The 16,935-nt window shown below is 51.5% G+C and overlaps 1 protein-coding gene across 1 annotated transcript in view; it reads right to left on the reverse strand.

Moving 5' to 3' along the window:
- Nucleotides 1–16,329, reverse strand: part of LOC133052985 (G-protein coupled receptor 143-like) — a 34,596-nt gene extending 18,267 nt beyond the window's left edge. The window contains 6 exon segments of the mRNA XM_061137739.1: nt 214–323; nt 5,485–5,577; nt 7,602–7,696; nt 8,969–9,078; nt 16,061–16,115; nt 16,117–16,329. Of these exon segments, the coding sequence (XP_060993722.1) occupies nt 214–323; nt 5,485–5,577; nt 7,602–7,696; nt 8,969–9,078; nt 16,061–16,115; nt 16,117–16,329 (676 nt within the window).
- Nucleotides 16,330–16,935: the final 606 nt, after the last annotated feature.

A 16,935-nucleotide genomic window follows, 5' to 3' on the forward strand; every position in this document is an offset into this window, starting at 1 on the left:
GTGCTAACGGATGCTGGCCAAGACTTCATCTAGCCAGTGACTGAGTAGGCTCACTCCCTGTCACTGATGTAAACCCACTCACTCTCCCTAGCTTTATTCTGCTCATCTCTGCAGGATGACAGATGAGGTCAGAGGTCCTAGATAATGACTGGGGCCCAAGACCTGGGGCTCATCCCGTGGCCTCCTCCCTGGGGAAGCTTCCCTGCCCTTTACCTGCAGTCACTGTCTTTCGGAATAGGATGGGGTTGCCCACGAGGACCAGTAGCAGCGGCAAGTACGTGGTGATGTAGTGGGGGATGGCGTGCTCCAGGCCCCTCTCACACCTGGGGGCAGGGGGGAGAAAAACTCAGACATTCTGCAACAATGAGGCTTTGCCTGAAATAACCCGCTGCCTTATCTGAAAGCGGAGATAAGAGGACCCAGTGCACAAAGGGAAATGCACAGATCACTTCTGGCTGCCGGAAGGAAAGCTGACTCACATCTCATCATGTCTGTGGACAAGCAAGTAATCACAGAAGGAGAATCACAGAAGGAGGATCAATCACAGTTCTGTCTGTCTCAGAAAGCGGGCTGCTGTTTCAAGCTCCCTGCCGGAAAACAGTAAAGACAGGAAAAGACTCCGGGATGGTGGACCCCCCCACCCCCACCACAACCTCCCTGTGGGGCCCCTTCAAAGAAAACACACACACTGTTCAAGCAAGACAAAGGCACTCAATAAACTGGTAAGGTGCTCAGCAATTTACTACGTGCGAGGCCTGGCTGACATCACCCATAAGATCCAAGCTCTGCCCTCGGACAACTGAAAACACCCGAGCTGCCAGTTTCTCAGGACACGAGTTCTCAAGGTGACCCATAATCATTTTGGTGGTTCTTTCCAGAAGGAAAGACAGGAATGTCTACTGATGGGTTGGGAGACTCATTCGTCAGCAACAGGACATGGTGGTGTGCTACACACAGGTATGTTACCAAAGCCGGGAGTGTCACTGAACAAATGCATAATTAGAGAAAGTGGCAAAGGGGGAGAGGGAATCCAAAGGAGAAGTTGCTTAGGTCGGACCCCAGATGAGGTGGAAAACCAGAGGAGGGCGCAGCCCTGGTGGCCGGGGCAGGTGGGGATGATAAAGATGCCGGTGCTTTCATCAGTATGGAGTGCTCAAACCAGAGATGAAAGTGGCCAGAAAATGCATGAAAACAGGCATGAAAAATGCAGTGCCCATCTTTTCTTGCCCTAAGGATGGCAATACCATGTGAAGATGGTGAGTTCTTTTTTAAAAGAAGCTTTCTTTTTCAGCTGTGAAAGCTAAACCATGGTCTACAAGGGCTTGAGGGGAGAAATGAGAAGTGGAAACATGAGGAGCAAAAGATGAAATCTGAATGATGAGCATGAGGGACAAATGAATGAGTGTGGGAGCCTGCACAGTCCTGGGGGCTGTGGGTCTCAGGCTCTGAGGATATAAATGATGGAGGGTGGAGATGATGGAGGGTGGAGATGATGGAGGGAGAAGGTGATGGAAGGAGAAGATGATGGAGGGAGGACAGGATGGAGAGTAGATATGATGGAGAGTGGACACCATGGAGGCTGGAGATGATGGTGGGTGGTGATGATGGAGTATGAGATGATGGAGGGTGGCCATGATGGGATGGTGGAAGGTGGAGTTGGTGGAGGAATGGAAATGATGGAGGAAAGAGATGAGGGAGGATGGAGCTGATACCGGGTGGAGCTGAGGGAATGAGATGATAGAGGATGATAGGTAGAGGAGGAAATGATGGGATGATGGGGGGTGGACATGATGCAGGATGGAGGTGATGGAGGAGGAGATTAGGGGATGATGGAGAGTGGATATGGTAAAGAGTGAAGATTATGGAGGATGAGATGATGAAGGTTAGAGAAGATGAGATAATGGAAGTTGGAAGTGATGGATATGGGAGATGATGGAGGTTGGAGGTGATGTAGGGCAGAGAGGATGGGATGATGGAGGAGGAGAGGATGGAGGATGGACATGATGGGGTGATGGAGGCTGGAGATGATGTGATGATGAAGGGTAGACGTGATGGAGGGTGAGAGATGATGGCTGGAGATGATGGTGGCTAGAGATGATGGAGGATGAAAATGGTGAAGGATGGAGATGATGAAGGATGAGATGATGGCAGGTAGAGATGATGGAAGATGAGATGATGGGATGATGGAGGTTGAAAAAGATGGAGGGTGAAGATGAAGGAGGGTGGACATGATGAAAGATGAGATGATGGTGGCCAAAGATTTTGGTGGCTGGAGATGATGGGGATGGATATGATCAAAGATGGAGATGATGGAGGATGGAGATGATGGAAGATGTGATGATGGAGGGTGGAGATGATGGGATGATGGAATCTGGACACGATGGAGAGTAGAGATGATGTAGGATGAGATGATGAAGGTTAGAGAAGATGGGATGATAGAAGTAGAGATGACTGATGGAGGGTGGAAATGACAGAGGGCATTTTGAAAAGACCCTGATGCTGGGAAAGACTGAGGGCAGGAAGAGAAGGGGATGACAGAGGATGAGATGGTTGGATGGCATCACCGACTTGATGGACATGGGTTTCGGTGGACTCCAGAAGTTGGTGATGGACAGGGAGGCCTGGTGTGCTGTGATTCATGGGGTCACAAAGAGTTGGACACGACTGAGCAATGGAACTGAACTAAAAGATGATGGAAGGTTGTGATGATGGAAGATGAGATGATGGAGGCAGGAGATGATGGGATAATGGAAATGATGAGATAAAGGAGGTCAGAGATAATAGAGGGTGGACATGATAGATGTTAGAGATGATTATGGATGAGATGATGGAGGTTAAAGATGGGATGATGGAAGTTGGAGATCATGAAGGGCGGGGATGATGGAGGGTGGAGATGATGGAAGCTGGAGATGATGGAGGCTGAAGATGATGGGATGATAGAGATAATGGGATGATGGAGGGTGGAAATGTTGGAGGGTAGAGAAGAAGGAGGATGGAGATGATTGAGGGTGGAAATGTTGGAGGGTGGGGATGAGGCAGGGGGAAGATGTTGGAGGATGAGATGATGGAGGTAGACATGATGGGATGATGGAGTGTGGAGATGATGGGGACAGTGAAGGGCAGACTGGGGGGTGGAGATGGTGGAGGGTTGACATGATAGAGGGTGGACATGCCGCCGGCAGATGAAATGATGGTAGCTGGAGATGATGGAGGATGGAGATAATGGAGGATGGTTCTGTTGGAGGATGTAGATGATAGAGGAAGGAGATGATGGAGGATGGGGTGATGGGATGATGGATGGTGGAGATGATGGAAGGTGGAGATGATGGAGAGTAGAGATGATGGAAGATGAGATTTTAAAGGATGAGATGATGGAGGTTAGAGAAGATGGGATGATGGAAGTTGCAGATGATGGAGGTTGGAGGTGATGTATGTTGGAGATGTTGGAGGGTGGGGTTGATTGAAGATGGAGATGTTGGAGGGTGGAGATGATTGAGGGTGGAGATGTTGGAGGGTAGGGATGATTGAGGGTAGAGATGTTGGAGGGTGGGGATGATATAGGGTGCAGATGTTGGAGGATGAGATGATGGCCTATGAGATGATGAAAGATGGGCATGATGGGATGATGGTGGTTGCAGGTGATGCATGTTGGAGATGACAGAAGGTGGGGATGATTGAGGGTGGAGATGTTGGAAGATGAGATGATGGAGAATTAAGATGCTTCGGGGGAGGTCTTGTGTTAATCTCAGGAGCACCTGGGCTCAAAGGAAACAGCCCCAGGATCCCACAGGTGGACGTGAGGGATAAAAATTCTCTTTCCGAAAAAAAAAAAAAAAAAATTCTCTTTCCGATTAAGTGCATCCCTCTGTAACAGCTGCTTACTCTGTCTTTGTCCTTTTAAGGTTCCTGGGGAGAGCAGGTTGTTTTGAGGGGTCTACACACAGGCCTGGAAGTAGTCACAGTTGACAAGCCAATAGGACTGTGGAGACATTTGACTGAGCAACTACAAGAAATTAAGAAAGATGGGGAGAAACAGTCTACACCACAGGTCAGCAAACTTTTTCTCTAAACAGACAGTAAATATTTTAGGCTTCAGAACCCTCACAGCCTCTGTCAAATCTACCCAACTCTAATGGAAACAGCCATAGACAATACATACACAAATGGGTACGGCTGTGTGCCAATAAAACTTTGTTTACAAAAGCAGGCGAAGGGCTGGATCTGTACTAAGGACCATGCTGTATTGATCCTTGGGTATGTGCTGTGCTGTGCTTAGTCACTCAGTCGTGTCTGACTCTCTGCAACCCCATGAACTGTAGCCTGCCAGGCTCCTCTGTCCATGGGATTCTCCAGGCAAGAATACTGGAGTGGTTTGCCATGCCCTCCTCCAGGGGATCTTCCCAACCCAGGATCGAACCCAGGTCTCCCGCATTGCAGGTGGATTCTTTACTGTCTGAACCACCAGGGACGTCCAAGAATACTGGAGTGGGTAGCCTATCCCTTCTCTGGGGGAACGTCCCAACCCAGGAATTGAACTGGAGTCTCCTGCATTGCAGGCAGAGTCTTTACCAGTTGAGCTACCCAGGAAGCCCCTCCCTGGGTCTACACCACCTTAAAATCACCAAGACACCATGTCCAACCTCTGATTTCCAGTTTTCCATTAAAACATAGAGTATATCTCCTTAGAGGGGCCTTGAGGTTTTATAAATGGTAAAGGGCAGGGATTCAGACTCAAAGAAATGTCTGAGACAGTTTCAGAGGCCACATCTCCCAGCATGTGTTCAGAAGAGCACAGGATGGAGACATGAAAAAAACGTGCAGACAGCAGAGGCTGAAAATGAGCTATTCTAAAAGCAACCCTTTGAGTCTCCCAGACATCTGCAATGCATCCTTGGGATGTTCAACTCACCTGTGTGCCCAGAGGAAGCTGGTTTGAAGGATAAAAAGAAAAAGGAGCAGGTAGGGGAAAGCCATGCCCATCACAGGCGTGTAGAGAGAAGAGATGCACCCCCAGCTCTGATTGTGCCTCTGAGGTTGTTTTTTTGTTTGTCTGCTTAAACACGACCCTCAGTACAGATCCGGCCCTTCGCCTGCTTTTTGTCAATAAAGTTTTATTGGCACACAGCCATGCCCACTTGCTGTATGTATTGTCTATGGCTGCTTTACCCATTAGCGCTGAGTAGTGAAAGTCATGTAACATCGAACTCACCATTGTAAAGTGGACGACTCAGAGGCATTTAGGACATCCACGGTGCCATGCAAGCCCCACCTCAAGCTGTGTATCCACACTGGGCACAGCACCAAACCAACACACACGTGACGGGCAGGAGCGGGGGACCCTGACCGACTCAAGGAGCCAGTTATGTGCTCGCGGCTGCACGGATCCTGGACAATGGCCCGCCCACCCACGCGGGGTCGGCATCCAGGCATGTCCTGCAGGAGGATGCCCCAAGGGGGTCGGGCGTTGGGGGAGCCCCGGCTTACCTGGTCATGGAAGGATAGTACAGCATCAGGGCTCCCTCCATGCTCAGCAGGGCAGCCAGGCCCCAGGCCATCAGGTGGTACAGCAGGATGGTACTGGGAAAGGGAGAATACAGGTCCAGAACCTCAGGTCCAGCACCTGCCCAGCCCCGCACTCCGCCAACAGAGGGAAAACACATGCAGAGCAGACTCTGGGCAAACAGCCCCCTGATTGTGCCTCAGAGGGTGGCTTTGTTTGTTTGTTTGTTTAAACATGGCCCTCAGTACAGATCCGGACCTCTGCCTGCTTTTGTCAATAAAGTTTTATTGGCACACAGCCATGCCCACTTGTGTATGTATTGTCTATGGCTGCTTCACCCATTAGCGCCGAGTAGTGAAAGTCACGTGACATCAAACTCACCATTCTAAAGTGAACAACTCAGCGGCATTTAGGACATCCACAGTGCCATGCAAGCCCCACCTCAAGCCAGTTTTGAAACATGTTCATCCCCCTAAAGGGACACCCAGACCCGTTTGGGGGTCTCTCCCCATCATGCCTGCACCTCCAGCCCCAGGCAACCACTCACCCACGTCTGTCTCTATGGATTCGCCTATTCTGGACATTTCATCCAAGTGGAAGCATAAATAACGTGGCCTTCTGAGTCTCATCTGTTTCCCTTAACCTAAGGCATTCACGGTCCCTCTAGTCAAAGCTATGGTCTTTCCAGTAGTCATGTGTGGATGTGAAAATTGGACCATAAATAAAGCTGAGCACGAAAGAATTGATTCCTTCAAACTGTGGTGTTGGAGAAGACTCTTGAGTCCCTTGGACTCCAAGGAGATTCAACAAGTCCATCCTAACAGAAATCAGTCCTGAATATTCATTGGAAGGACTGATGCTGAAACTGAAACTCCAATTCTTTGACCACCTGATGCGAAGAACTGACTCATTGGAAAAGACCCTGATGCTGAGAAAGATTGAAGGTGGGAGGAGAAGGGGATGACAGAGGATGAGACGGTTGAATGGCATCACTGACTCAATGAACATGAGTCTGAGTACAACTCTGGGAGTTGGTGATGGACAAGGAGGCCTGGCATGCTGCAGTCCACGGGGTCGCAAAGAGTCAGACATGACTGAGCAACTGAAGTGAACTGAAGTGAAGCCTTTCAAGATTGACAGGAGGGACAGACATTTGAGGTGCACAGCAAGAATACCTTACTGTTTTGATTGTGCCTGCCGCTTTTTATTTAAAAACAAGCTGGCATTAGATGTCTCTTGGTGGAGTGCCTGCTGGGAGTTTCTGATGGACTGCATCTCAGTTCAGTTCAGTTCAGTCACTCAGTCGTGTCCAACTCTGCAGTCCCGTGGACTGCAGCACGCCAGACCTCCGTGTCCATCACCAACTCACAGAGTTTACACAAACTCATGTCCATTGAGTCAGTGATGCCATCCAACCATCTCATCCTCTGTCCCCTTCTCCTCCTGCCTTCAAACTTTCCCAGCATTAGGGGCTTTTCCAATGAGTCAATTCTTCACATCAGGTGGCCAAAGGATTGGAGTTTCAGCTTCAACATCAGTCCTTCCAATGAATATTCAGGACTGATTTCCTTTAGGATGGACTGGTTGGATGTCCTTGCAGTCCAAGGGACTCTCAAGAGTCTTCTCCAACACCACAGTTCAAAAACATCAGTTCTTTGGGGCTCAGCTTTCTTTACAGTCCAACTCTCACATCCATATATGACTTCTGGAAAAACCATAGCCTTGACTAGACAGACCTTTGTTGGCAAAGTAAGTCTCTGCTTTTTAATATGCTGTCTAGGTTGGTCATAACTTTTCTCCCTAGAAGTAAGCGTCTTTTAATTTCATGGCTGCAGTCACCATCAGTGATTTTGGAGCCCCCCCCTCCTCCAAAATAAAGTCTGCCACTGTTTCCACTGTTTCTCCATCCATTTGCCAGGAAGTGATGGGACTGGATGCCATGATCTCAGTTTTCTGAATGTTGAGCTTTAAGCCAACTTCTTCGCTCTCCTCTTTCACTTTCCATGTCTACCCTACAGAAATAAGAGTGCTCGTGGCCTCTCCAATGTTCCCTTTGGGCAACGAGCTAGGGCAAAAGAACCCGGCTGCTCGCTCTGAATACCTCTGTCCCGCCGACCTCCGGATCACCAGGTAGACGTCCACCGCATAGCAGAACAACCACCAGAAGCAAGCGCTGTACAGTAGCTGGATCCAGAGCTGTCATTACAAGCGGGGCATCCCAGCCCCTGGCTGCGGGCTGCAGGTGGCCCCGCCCCACCCCTGACGTCATCCCAGCCCCTGGGTGCGGGCTGCAGGTGGCCCCGCCCCGCCCCTGACGTCATGGCGGGGGGGAGGTCCCAGGAAAGCCCTCCGCAGACACGTGGCAACTCTTGGAAGCCCAGACTGGGATGTGGCCTGGGGACAGGTGGGTACCTTGGTTCCCCCGTCTGCTCATTTGGACTGGTCCAGCGAGCCCCGCCTGGTGCTCACGCATATAGGCAGAGAGATGAAGGGCTCAGAGATGAAAGGCCTGGCCTGGCACTTTGAACCAGAAGCCCTTCTCCTGAGGATGAAAGAGGATGCGCAGGATGGACCTTCCCAGGAGAAGGAAGGCAGGGACGTGCTGTAATGCTAAGTCCCTTCAACGGTGGCCGACTCTTTGCGACCCCGTGGACTGTAGCCCGCCAGACTCCTCTGTCCATGGAGATCCTCCAGGAAAAAAATACTGGAGTGGGTGGCCATTCCCTCCTCCAGGGGATCTTCCCGACCCAGGAACTGAACCCACGTCTCTTATGTCTCCTGCATTGGCAGGCGAGTTCTTTTACCACTAGCATCACCTGGGAAGCCCACGAATAGATGTACTTAGATACAGTTTTGATAAGTACATACCTGCAATAAATCAATAACTTTCTTTTTTCTTTTCCTTCCTTTTTTTTTTTTTTTTTTTTTTTTTTTTACTAACCAGTTTGTTTTAACTGTGGCTAAATCTTAGGTAAGGATTAAACGTGTGTTTAAGGATGGGGGAAGGAAAATATTAGTGCAGTGGTTCTCAAACTGGAGTGAGGCTCAGAGGCCACTGGTGGTTGTGTAGTCTCTGAGTCGTGTCTGACTCTTTGTGACCCCATGGACTGTAGCCCACCAGGCTCTTCTGTCCATGGGATTTTGCAGGCAAGAATACTGGAGTAGGTTGCCATTTCCTCCTCCAGGCGATCTTCCTGACCCAGGGATCAAACTCACATCTCCTGCATTAGCAGGCAGGTTCTTCACCTGTGAGCCACCTGGGAACCTCCAGAGACCCCTGGAGGGTTTGTTAAATCACAAACAGTTCCCCCAACACAGGGTTCCTAGTCAGTGGGGTAAGGGTGGGGTCTCTGAGCTTTTCTAAAAACTGCACTGGGTTGGTGGAAGGGTCAGGACCACACTTCAAGGACTCAGTGTAACAGAGGGGAGTGAAGGGGTGGGGAGGGGGACCAGGGGAGCCACACTTACTGCACTCCCCATGCAGAAGACAGCTGGCCACACGTCTGTCCTGTTCATGGTGGAGATGTCGTCCACGAAACTCGGAAACCCTAACCACACCGCAGACCAGACCACGATACCTAAGGGACAACCAGGTGATAATGCTTTCTTTGTATCTGCTCCTGATTCATACCTAAAGGGGACCTGGTGACTGTAAAAATGGTGGATGTACAAATGGATGCATGGACAGATGAGAGGATGGATGGATAGAAGATAGGAAGGGAGAGACAAAGACATGAGGGAGGCAGAGAGGAAAGATACACATGTTGGTGGGTGCAGGAGAGACTGAGAGAAAAAAAAAACAACAGACTCAGACGATAAGGATTATGGTTGCGGAGCAATTGCAGGCACTTTGATTTCCACTTTCACTGACATCAGCTACAGTCATGTCCCTTATTTTGCTTGTTCGTTTATTTGCCTCTAAGAGGCGACGGTGTGAATAACAGTGTGTGTTTCTTGCCTATATTTTTAGTGTCCAGCTTAACTAGTCATCATGTTAAAAAAAAAAAAAAAAAAGGAATGACTGAAAAAAAGCACATTCTTTCTTTTTTAATTTTTAAAAAAACTATGGATTGATTTATTTTATTGATTGGTCTTTGTTGCCGCTAACAGGACTTTCTCTAGGTGCAGCGAGCAAGGGCTGCTACCCTTGGGCTTCTCGTCTCTGTGGCTTCCTTGTTGCAGAGAACCAGCTCCAGGGTACCTGGGCTCCAGTAGTTTCATCGCCTGGGCTCAGTAGTCATGGCTCGCGGCCTCACTAGTTGTGGTGCATGGGCTTAGTCACTCCACCGCACGTGGGATCTTCCCAGACCAGGGATCGAACCCATGTGCCCTGCATTGCAAGGCGGAGTCTCAACCACCGGACCCCTAGGGAAGTCCCAAAAAAGCTTATTCTGAAGTTGTGAAAGAGAGTTCCTCCATTCTTTAAAAAAAAAAAAATGAAGATTTTCACAAGGTAGCTCTTGATAATCTACTTCTGACATTTATTATTTGTGAGTTTTCCTTGCTTTTAGATTCAGATACCTAATTCGCCTCTAATCAGTATCCACACTCAAGGTGTATATTAGGGTTGTTAGGTTTGCAATAACATCTGTTTGAGTGTACACTGCATAACACAAAATGCTCAAGGGGAGATGAACAGTACAGACTTGTATACTACTAGCATAATGTGTATAGTTGGCATACAACACATATACTTCAAAATAGGCAACCAAATATACACTGTGTCCTACGCCACCAAAGGGAATTATGGACGCTAAAATTCTAAAGATGTCACTTCTCATTCTTCAGCGCAAATAACATAAATAATGTTTTCTTCCAAATAGTGCTTTGTTGTTTTCACTAGAGAGTTCTGCTTTGAGCTCAATAAACATCTTATTATTATTTTTTTGCATGTATATGAGGTAACGGGTGTTTAGGAAACATTTTTGGTAAATGTGAGTCTTTGTGCTGGATACATAAATGTTTCCTGGTGCTGTGTGTCCATGAAGTCTCAGTAAAGCTGGGGCAGGAGTTCCCTGGTGGTCTAGTGGTTAGGATTCTGTGGTTTCACTGCCATGGCCCAGGTTCAATCCCTGGTCAGGGAATCGGGATCCCACAAGCTGTGCAATTTGTCTAGGGGAAAAAAAGAAGATTTTAAAAAATACTGGGTAAAAAAAACACCCCATGAGACACGCATCTGTATTTCTTTCTGTCTTTATTTTGGCTGCACTGGTCTTTGCAGGCTTTCCCTAGTTTCAGAGAGTGGGGGCTACTCTTCACTATGGACTTCTCATCGCCGTGGTGTCTCTTGTTGTGGAGTGCAGACTCTAGATGGGTCGTGGGCTTCAGAAGTTGTGGACCTCCGTTTCTACAGCGGAGGCTCAGTAATTGTGGCTCACAGAGACTCTGCAGTATGCAGGATCCTCCCGGACAAGGGATCGAACCCGCGTCCCCTGCATTGGCAGGTGGGTCCTTTTCCACTGGACCACCAGGGACGCCTTGGCATCTGTGCTTGTTATTTTTCAGGAGGGAGGTCCAGACACCTCCTGCCTTGCCCTGACTCCTGCTTCTGCTCATTTGCCCACAGTGCCATGTACCTTCCTTCAAAAGGCCAAAGGATGTACCAATCTTATTTCCTGACCCCCAGAAGATGTTTGGCTGCAACTCTATTTCCAGATATTCAAGTTTCTGAAACTATTAAGATGCTTCCCCTAAATGCTTCAGCAGAATCAGGGAGAACACCGATTTTTTTTTTTTTTTAATTTAATTATCCGGTACCACATTCGCTTGGTCGCTAACAGAAAGGGAAGTATTCCTTCCTGTCTTACTCCAATCTGAAAAAGTGACTAAGAGGTTCAATAGCACGTGTCTGGAGTCCAGATTCTTGAGCATCTCCAAGCACAAAACAGCAAGAGGAGCAGGAGAGCCAGGCCCTGGGACACATCCACCAGATATCTGGTCCAGGTGGCTAGAAGCTGCTCTTACACCCTCAGGACACAGAGGTGGAAGGCACTCAAATACCATCAAGGCCTCTCCTTCAAGAGCAGATGATTCCAACATGGCCAGCACCTGTCAGCGCTCACAGAACACAGACGCTCTTTGGATCCTGATTTGAACTAACTAACCGAAAACTGGCATGTATGACATGCCTGAACATGTAGCGGTGATATGAAGGAATCGGTTTTCCTTATTTTTTAGAGAGTAATGATATCAGTGTGATATATATATATATATATATATATATAATTACATATTATGATACTATATTATACTTAATATAACATATTGGGCTTCCCTGATGGCTCAGAGGGTAAAGTGTCTGCTTGCAATGCGGGAGACCCAGGTTCGATCCCTGAGTCAGGAAGATCCCCTGGAGAAGGAAATGGCAACCCAATGCAGTATCATCGCCTGCAAAATCTCATGGACAGAGGAGCCTGGTGGGCTACAGTCCATGGGGTCACAAAGAGTCAGACACAACTGAGTGATTTCACTTCACTAATATAACATAGTAAATATATTATATATTGTAATATATAATAATATTGTAACATACTACACAGTATATGGCTTCCCTGGTGGCTCAGTAAAGAATCTGCCTGCAATGTGGGAGACCCGGGTTTGATCCCTAGATTGGGAAGGTCCCCTGGAGAAGGGAATGGCAACCCACTCCAGTATTCTTGCCTGGAGAATCCCATGGACAGAGGAGCCTGGTGGGCTACAGTCCATGGGGTCACAAAGAGTCGGACACAACTGAGTGATTTCACTTCACTAATATGACATAGTAAATATATTATATATTGTAATATATAATAATATTGTAACATATTACACAGTATATGGCTTCCCTGGTGGCTCAGTAAAGAATCTGCCTGCAATGTGGGAGACCCGGGTTTGATCCCTAGATTGGGAAGGTCCCCTGGAGAAGGGAATGGCAACCCACTCCAGTATTCTTGCCTGGAGAATCCCATGGACAGAGGAGCCTGGTGGGCTACAGTCCATGGGGCTACAAAGAGTCAGACATGAGCGAGTGACTAACATAGACACACATGTAGTATACAGTATGTTACAAGAGACATAAGTTATATATTATAATTATGTATATAATTATATATGTTGAAATCTTCTACAGTTACATACTGAGATTTGCGTGGATGAAACGATATAAATTCTGGGATCTGCTTCAAATTAATTCAGTGGAGAGTGGGGTACAGGGATGAGGTATAGAGGAAGCTAGGTGATGAGAACAGGGGGTTCATTATACAGTCTCTCTACTTTTGCATATATGTAATAAAGTCCCAAATAAAAAGTTTAAAAGGTCAGCAGTATCGAGCTTAGAGTTCGTAAAACATGCCATGCTAGGGTTGAAAGCAGGGGTCAGCAAAGTTTCTGTAATGGATCAGAGAGAAAACATTTTAGGCTCTATGGCCCACACTTTGTCTATACAACACTCACTTCTGCCCTGTGGGGGATCGGGTGGGCGGAAGATGTGGCCTCGACAGGATACAAGTGCAGGGCATGGCTGTGTCCCCATCAGACTCCACTTGTGGATGCTGACATTCACATTTCACGGGATGCTTACATGTCAGAAATACTGTTGTTCTGTAGATTTTCTTAAAAGCATTTATTTACTTGGCTGGGCCAGGTCTTAGTTGCGGCAATGTGAGATCTTGTTCCCTGACCAGGGATCGAACCCGGGCCTCCCACCTTGCAGGCAGACATTTTACCATCTGAGCCACCAGGGAAGCCCCTGTAGATTTTCAAAACACACTTTAAAATGTAAAAACGTTCTTCACCCATGGCCCGTACATAGAAACGCAGGCTGGATTTAGCCTAGAGACTACAAGTTTGCACACCTGTGATAGAAAACCAAAACTCAGATGGATACATAGACAAAAAAGGAAATAAAAATTTTATCATATATATGGAGTTTTCTTCCTGATCCTGCTAAATTGGTTTGGAAACAACTGCATGTGTGTGCGCTCAGGCCTGATAGTATTAACTATTAGTCTCCCACTGGTGTAGCGATCATGGAACCATTGTATTTTCTGGTTTCTCCTTCACAGCACTGCCTAAAGTTTCCCTAACAAGAGCAGTAACAAATACATCAAAGTGTTAAAAAAAAAGAAAAGAAAAAGAATAAAAAAGAAGTCCCCGGAAGCAACTTTTACCCATATTGTATTGCAGATTCTACTCCTCCTACCATTGTGTCCCTGGGAAGCCCTCTCTGGATCAGTCCTCCCACCCGTGGGCCAGGCGCTCTCAACCACGCACATCCGGTACCCACTCCCGGGGGGGGGGGGGGGGGGGGGGGGTGCGGGGGTCCCATTTGCACACGGAGGGGTCCCCACTTACGGCCGCTTGCGCTGAAACATGTACCACCCGCCGGCTGGGCACCCCCACTCGTACACAGGGCTCCCCACTCGCAGGCCGCACACCTTCAACCGTGCACAGATGGGTCCATAGCCATGGGCAGGGTGCCCTCATCCTTGCACGGAGGGGACCCCACCCGCCTGCCGGGCGCCCTCAACCACTCACAGACGGGTCCCTCACTTGCGGGCCTGGCTTCCTCACCCGCATATGGAGGGGTCTCCAGTCCCGGAGACCAGGCACAGTCAACCGCGCATGGAGTGGTCCCCATCTGCGGTACGCACACCCTGAACCATGCTCACCACTCCCGGGACGGGTGTCCTTCCCTCCACATGAAGGGTTCCCCTGTCGAGGGCTGTGTTCCCTCAACTCCCAAGAAGAGGGTCCCCACTCGCGGCCCCACACCCTCAACTGGGCATGGAGGGGTTCCCACCCACGGACCGTGTGCCTTCAACCGTGCATGCAGTGGTCCCCACCACAAGGCTTTGCGCCCCCAAACGCTCACGCAGTGGTTCCCACCCGCGGGCCGTGCACCCTCGAACACACACAGAGGGATTCCAACTCGCGGGCCACAAACCTTCAACCGCACACGGATGGGTCCTTAAGGCTGTACGCGTGCCCTCAACTGCATTCCAAGGGTTCCCCACCTGTGGGCTCTGCGCCCTCAACCGCGCACGGAGTTGTCCTCACCACAAGGCTGTGCGCCCTCAACTCCCATGAAGGGCGTCCCCACACGTGGGCCACGAGCTCTCAACTGGGCACAGAGAGGTCCCCACTCGCAGGCCGTGTGTCTTCATCCGCGCACGCAGTGGTCGCCACCACAAAGATGTGTGCCCTCAACCACTCACGCAGTGGTTCCTACTCGCAGGCCATGGGCCCTCAGCTGGGCACGGAGGGCTTCCCACCCGCGGACTGGTGCCTTCAACCGCGCACGCAGTGGTCCCCACCTGCGGGCCGTGCACCTTCAACCGCACGCGGAGGGGACTCCACTCTCCGGCCATTGGCCCTCAACTGGGCACGGAGGGTTCCCGACCCGTGGTACTTGACTCCTGGAGAACGCGCAGATGGGTCCCTACTCATGGGCCTGGTGTCCTCACCCACACACAGAGGGGACCCCACCGGCAGGCCGTCTGCCCTCAACCGCGCACGGAGTGGTCCTCACCAACAGGACTGTGCGCCTTCAACTCCCACGAAGGGCGTCCCCACTCGCGGGCCACGCGCTCTCAACAGAGAGGTCCCCACTTGCGGGCCATGGGCCTTCAAATGGGCATGAAGGGGTTCCCACCCCGGGCCGTGTGCCTTCACCCACTCATGGAGGGGTCCGCACTAGCGGGCAGCGCGCCTTCAAGCACACACGGAAAGATCCCCACTCTCGGGCCGCGGGCCCTCAACTGGGCACGGAGGGGTCCGCACCCGTGGTGCGTGCGCCCTAGAAAACGCACAGACGGGTCCCTACTTGCGGGCCTGGCGTCCTCAGCCTCACACGAAGGGCTCCCCACCGTTGAGTTGAGTGTCCTCAACCGCGCACGCAGTGGTCCCCACCTACGACGGGCGTGCGCCCTCAACTCCCACGAAGGAGTCACCACTGGCGGGACGCACCCCGTCAACCTCGCACGGCGGCCCACCCGCGGGGCCGCGGGGTCCTCAACCGCGCGCATAGGCCCGCCCTGAAAAAACGCACAGACGGGTCTGTACTTGGGGGCCGGGCGTCCTCACCCACAAACTGAGGGAGCCCTACTCGCGGGCTCCGTGTGCTCAACTGTGCACGGAGGGGTCGCCACCTTTGAGCCGTGTGCCCTCAACCGCGCACGCAGTGGTGCCCACTTACGACGGGCCGTGCGCCCCCAACTCCCACGAAGGGGTCCCCACTGGCGGGCCGCACCCCGTCAACCTCCCACGGAGGGCCACCCGTGGGCCGCGGGCTCTCAACTGCGCACCTAGGCGCGCCCTGAAAAAACGCACAGACCCGTCCCTACTTGGGGGCCCAACATCCTCAGCTACAGAAGGAGCCCTACTCGCGGGCCGCGCGCGCTCAACTGAGCGCGGAGGGGTCTCCACCCGCGCAGTACGCGCGGACCCTGAACCACGCACGGAAGGGTCCGCAGCCGTGCGCCCTCACCTCCCAAGAAGGGGTCCCCACCCGCGGGCCGGGCGCCCTCACTCGCACACCGACGGGTCCCCCCCTCCCCCCGCCCGCGCGAGTCGCGCGCTCACCCAGGCAGCCGAGCAGGTCGCAAGCGGTGGCGGCGCGCACGATGCGCACGGAGGCGGGGCCGCGGGCCGAGGTCCGCGGCGGGGGCCAAGGCGACCCCGGGGCGGGCGGGCCGGCGCCCGGGCCGCAGCAGCAGGAGGCCGAGCGCCAGGCGGAGCGCGCCGCTGCCCAGGCACAGCGCGTGGAAGGCCCGCGGCTGGAAGCCCAGCGCGAGCTGCGTGGCGGCGTCCCGCGTGGGGCAGCAGAAGGTGCCGAGGCGCGGGGAGGCCATGGGTCATGCTGGGGACGCGCGCGACTCGGGTCTGCCGGCCAGCCTGGGTCCTGTGCTGGGCGCGGGGTCCGCGGGGAGGGGGCGTCCTGTGCCCTGGGCCTCCCCGCGAACCCCGCCCGATCCCCGCCCCTCGCTGGCAGAAAGGGCGCCAGGCTCCTTGAGGGCAGCGCGGAACGCCACGAGGCCTCACGAGGGTGATGATTGGTAGCGAGGAGGAGGGGTGGGGGGCGGAGAGCTCAGGGTCGGGGAAGTTCGCTTTCTTGCGGGTCAGCAGGCCTTCCCAGGGTGGGGGGCGGTTAATTCTCCAGAACCCAGAGCCCCCAACACTGCTGTCTCATCTTAACCCATCTCCCCCAGAAAGCACGCACTCTGGCCAGGTCTGACCAGTCTGAGTCTCTGACATCCTTCATTTTGATCCGTGTCCAGTTCATAAACAGTGACCCTGTGGTGATTAGCCTGAAAATACTGCTTTTCTATGGGCACTCTCCACCACGGAAATCACCCCACAGAGCTAGGACTTTCGCTTGAAATCAACAAACCTTTGAAGAAAGGGGAAACTCTTTTGCCAAACTGGACACACACACACACACACACACACACAAGTTT

The sequence above is a fragment of the Dama dama genome, chromosome X (genome assembly GCF_033118175.1).
Source record: "Dama dama isolate Ldn47 chromosome X, ASM3311817v1, whole genome shotgun sequence".
Lineage (NCBI taxonomy): Eukaryota > Metazoa > Chordata > Mammalia > Artiodactyla > Cervidae > Dama > Dama dama.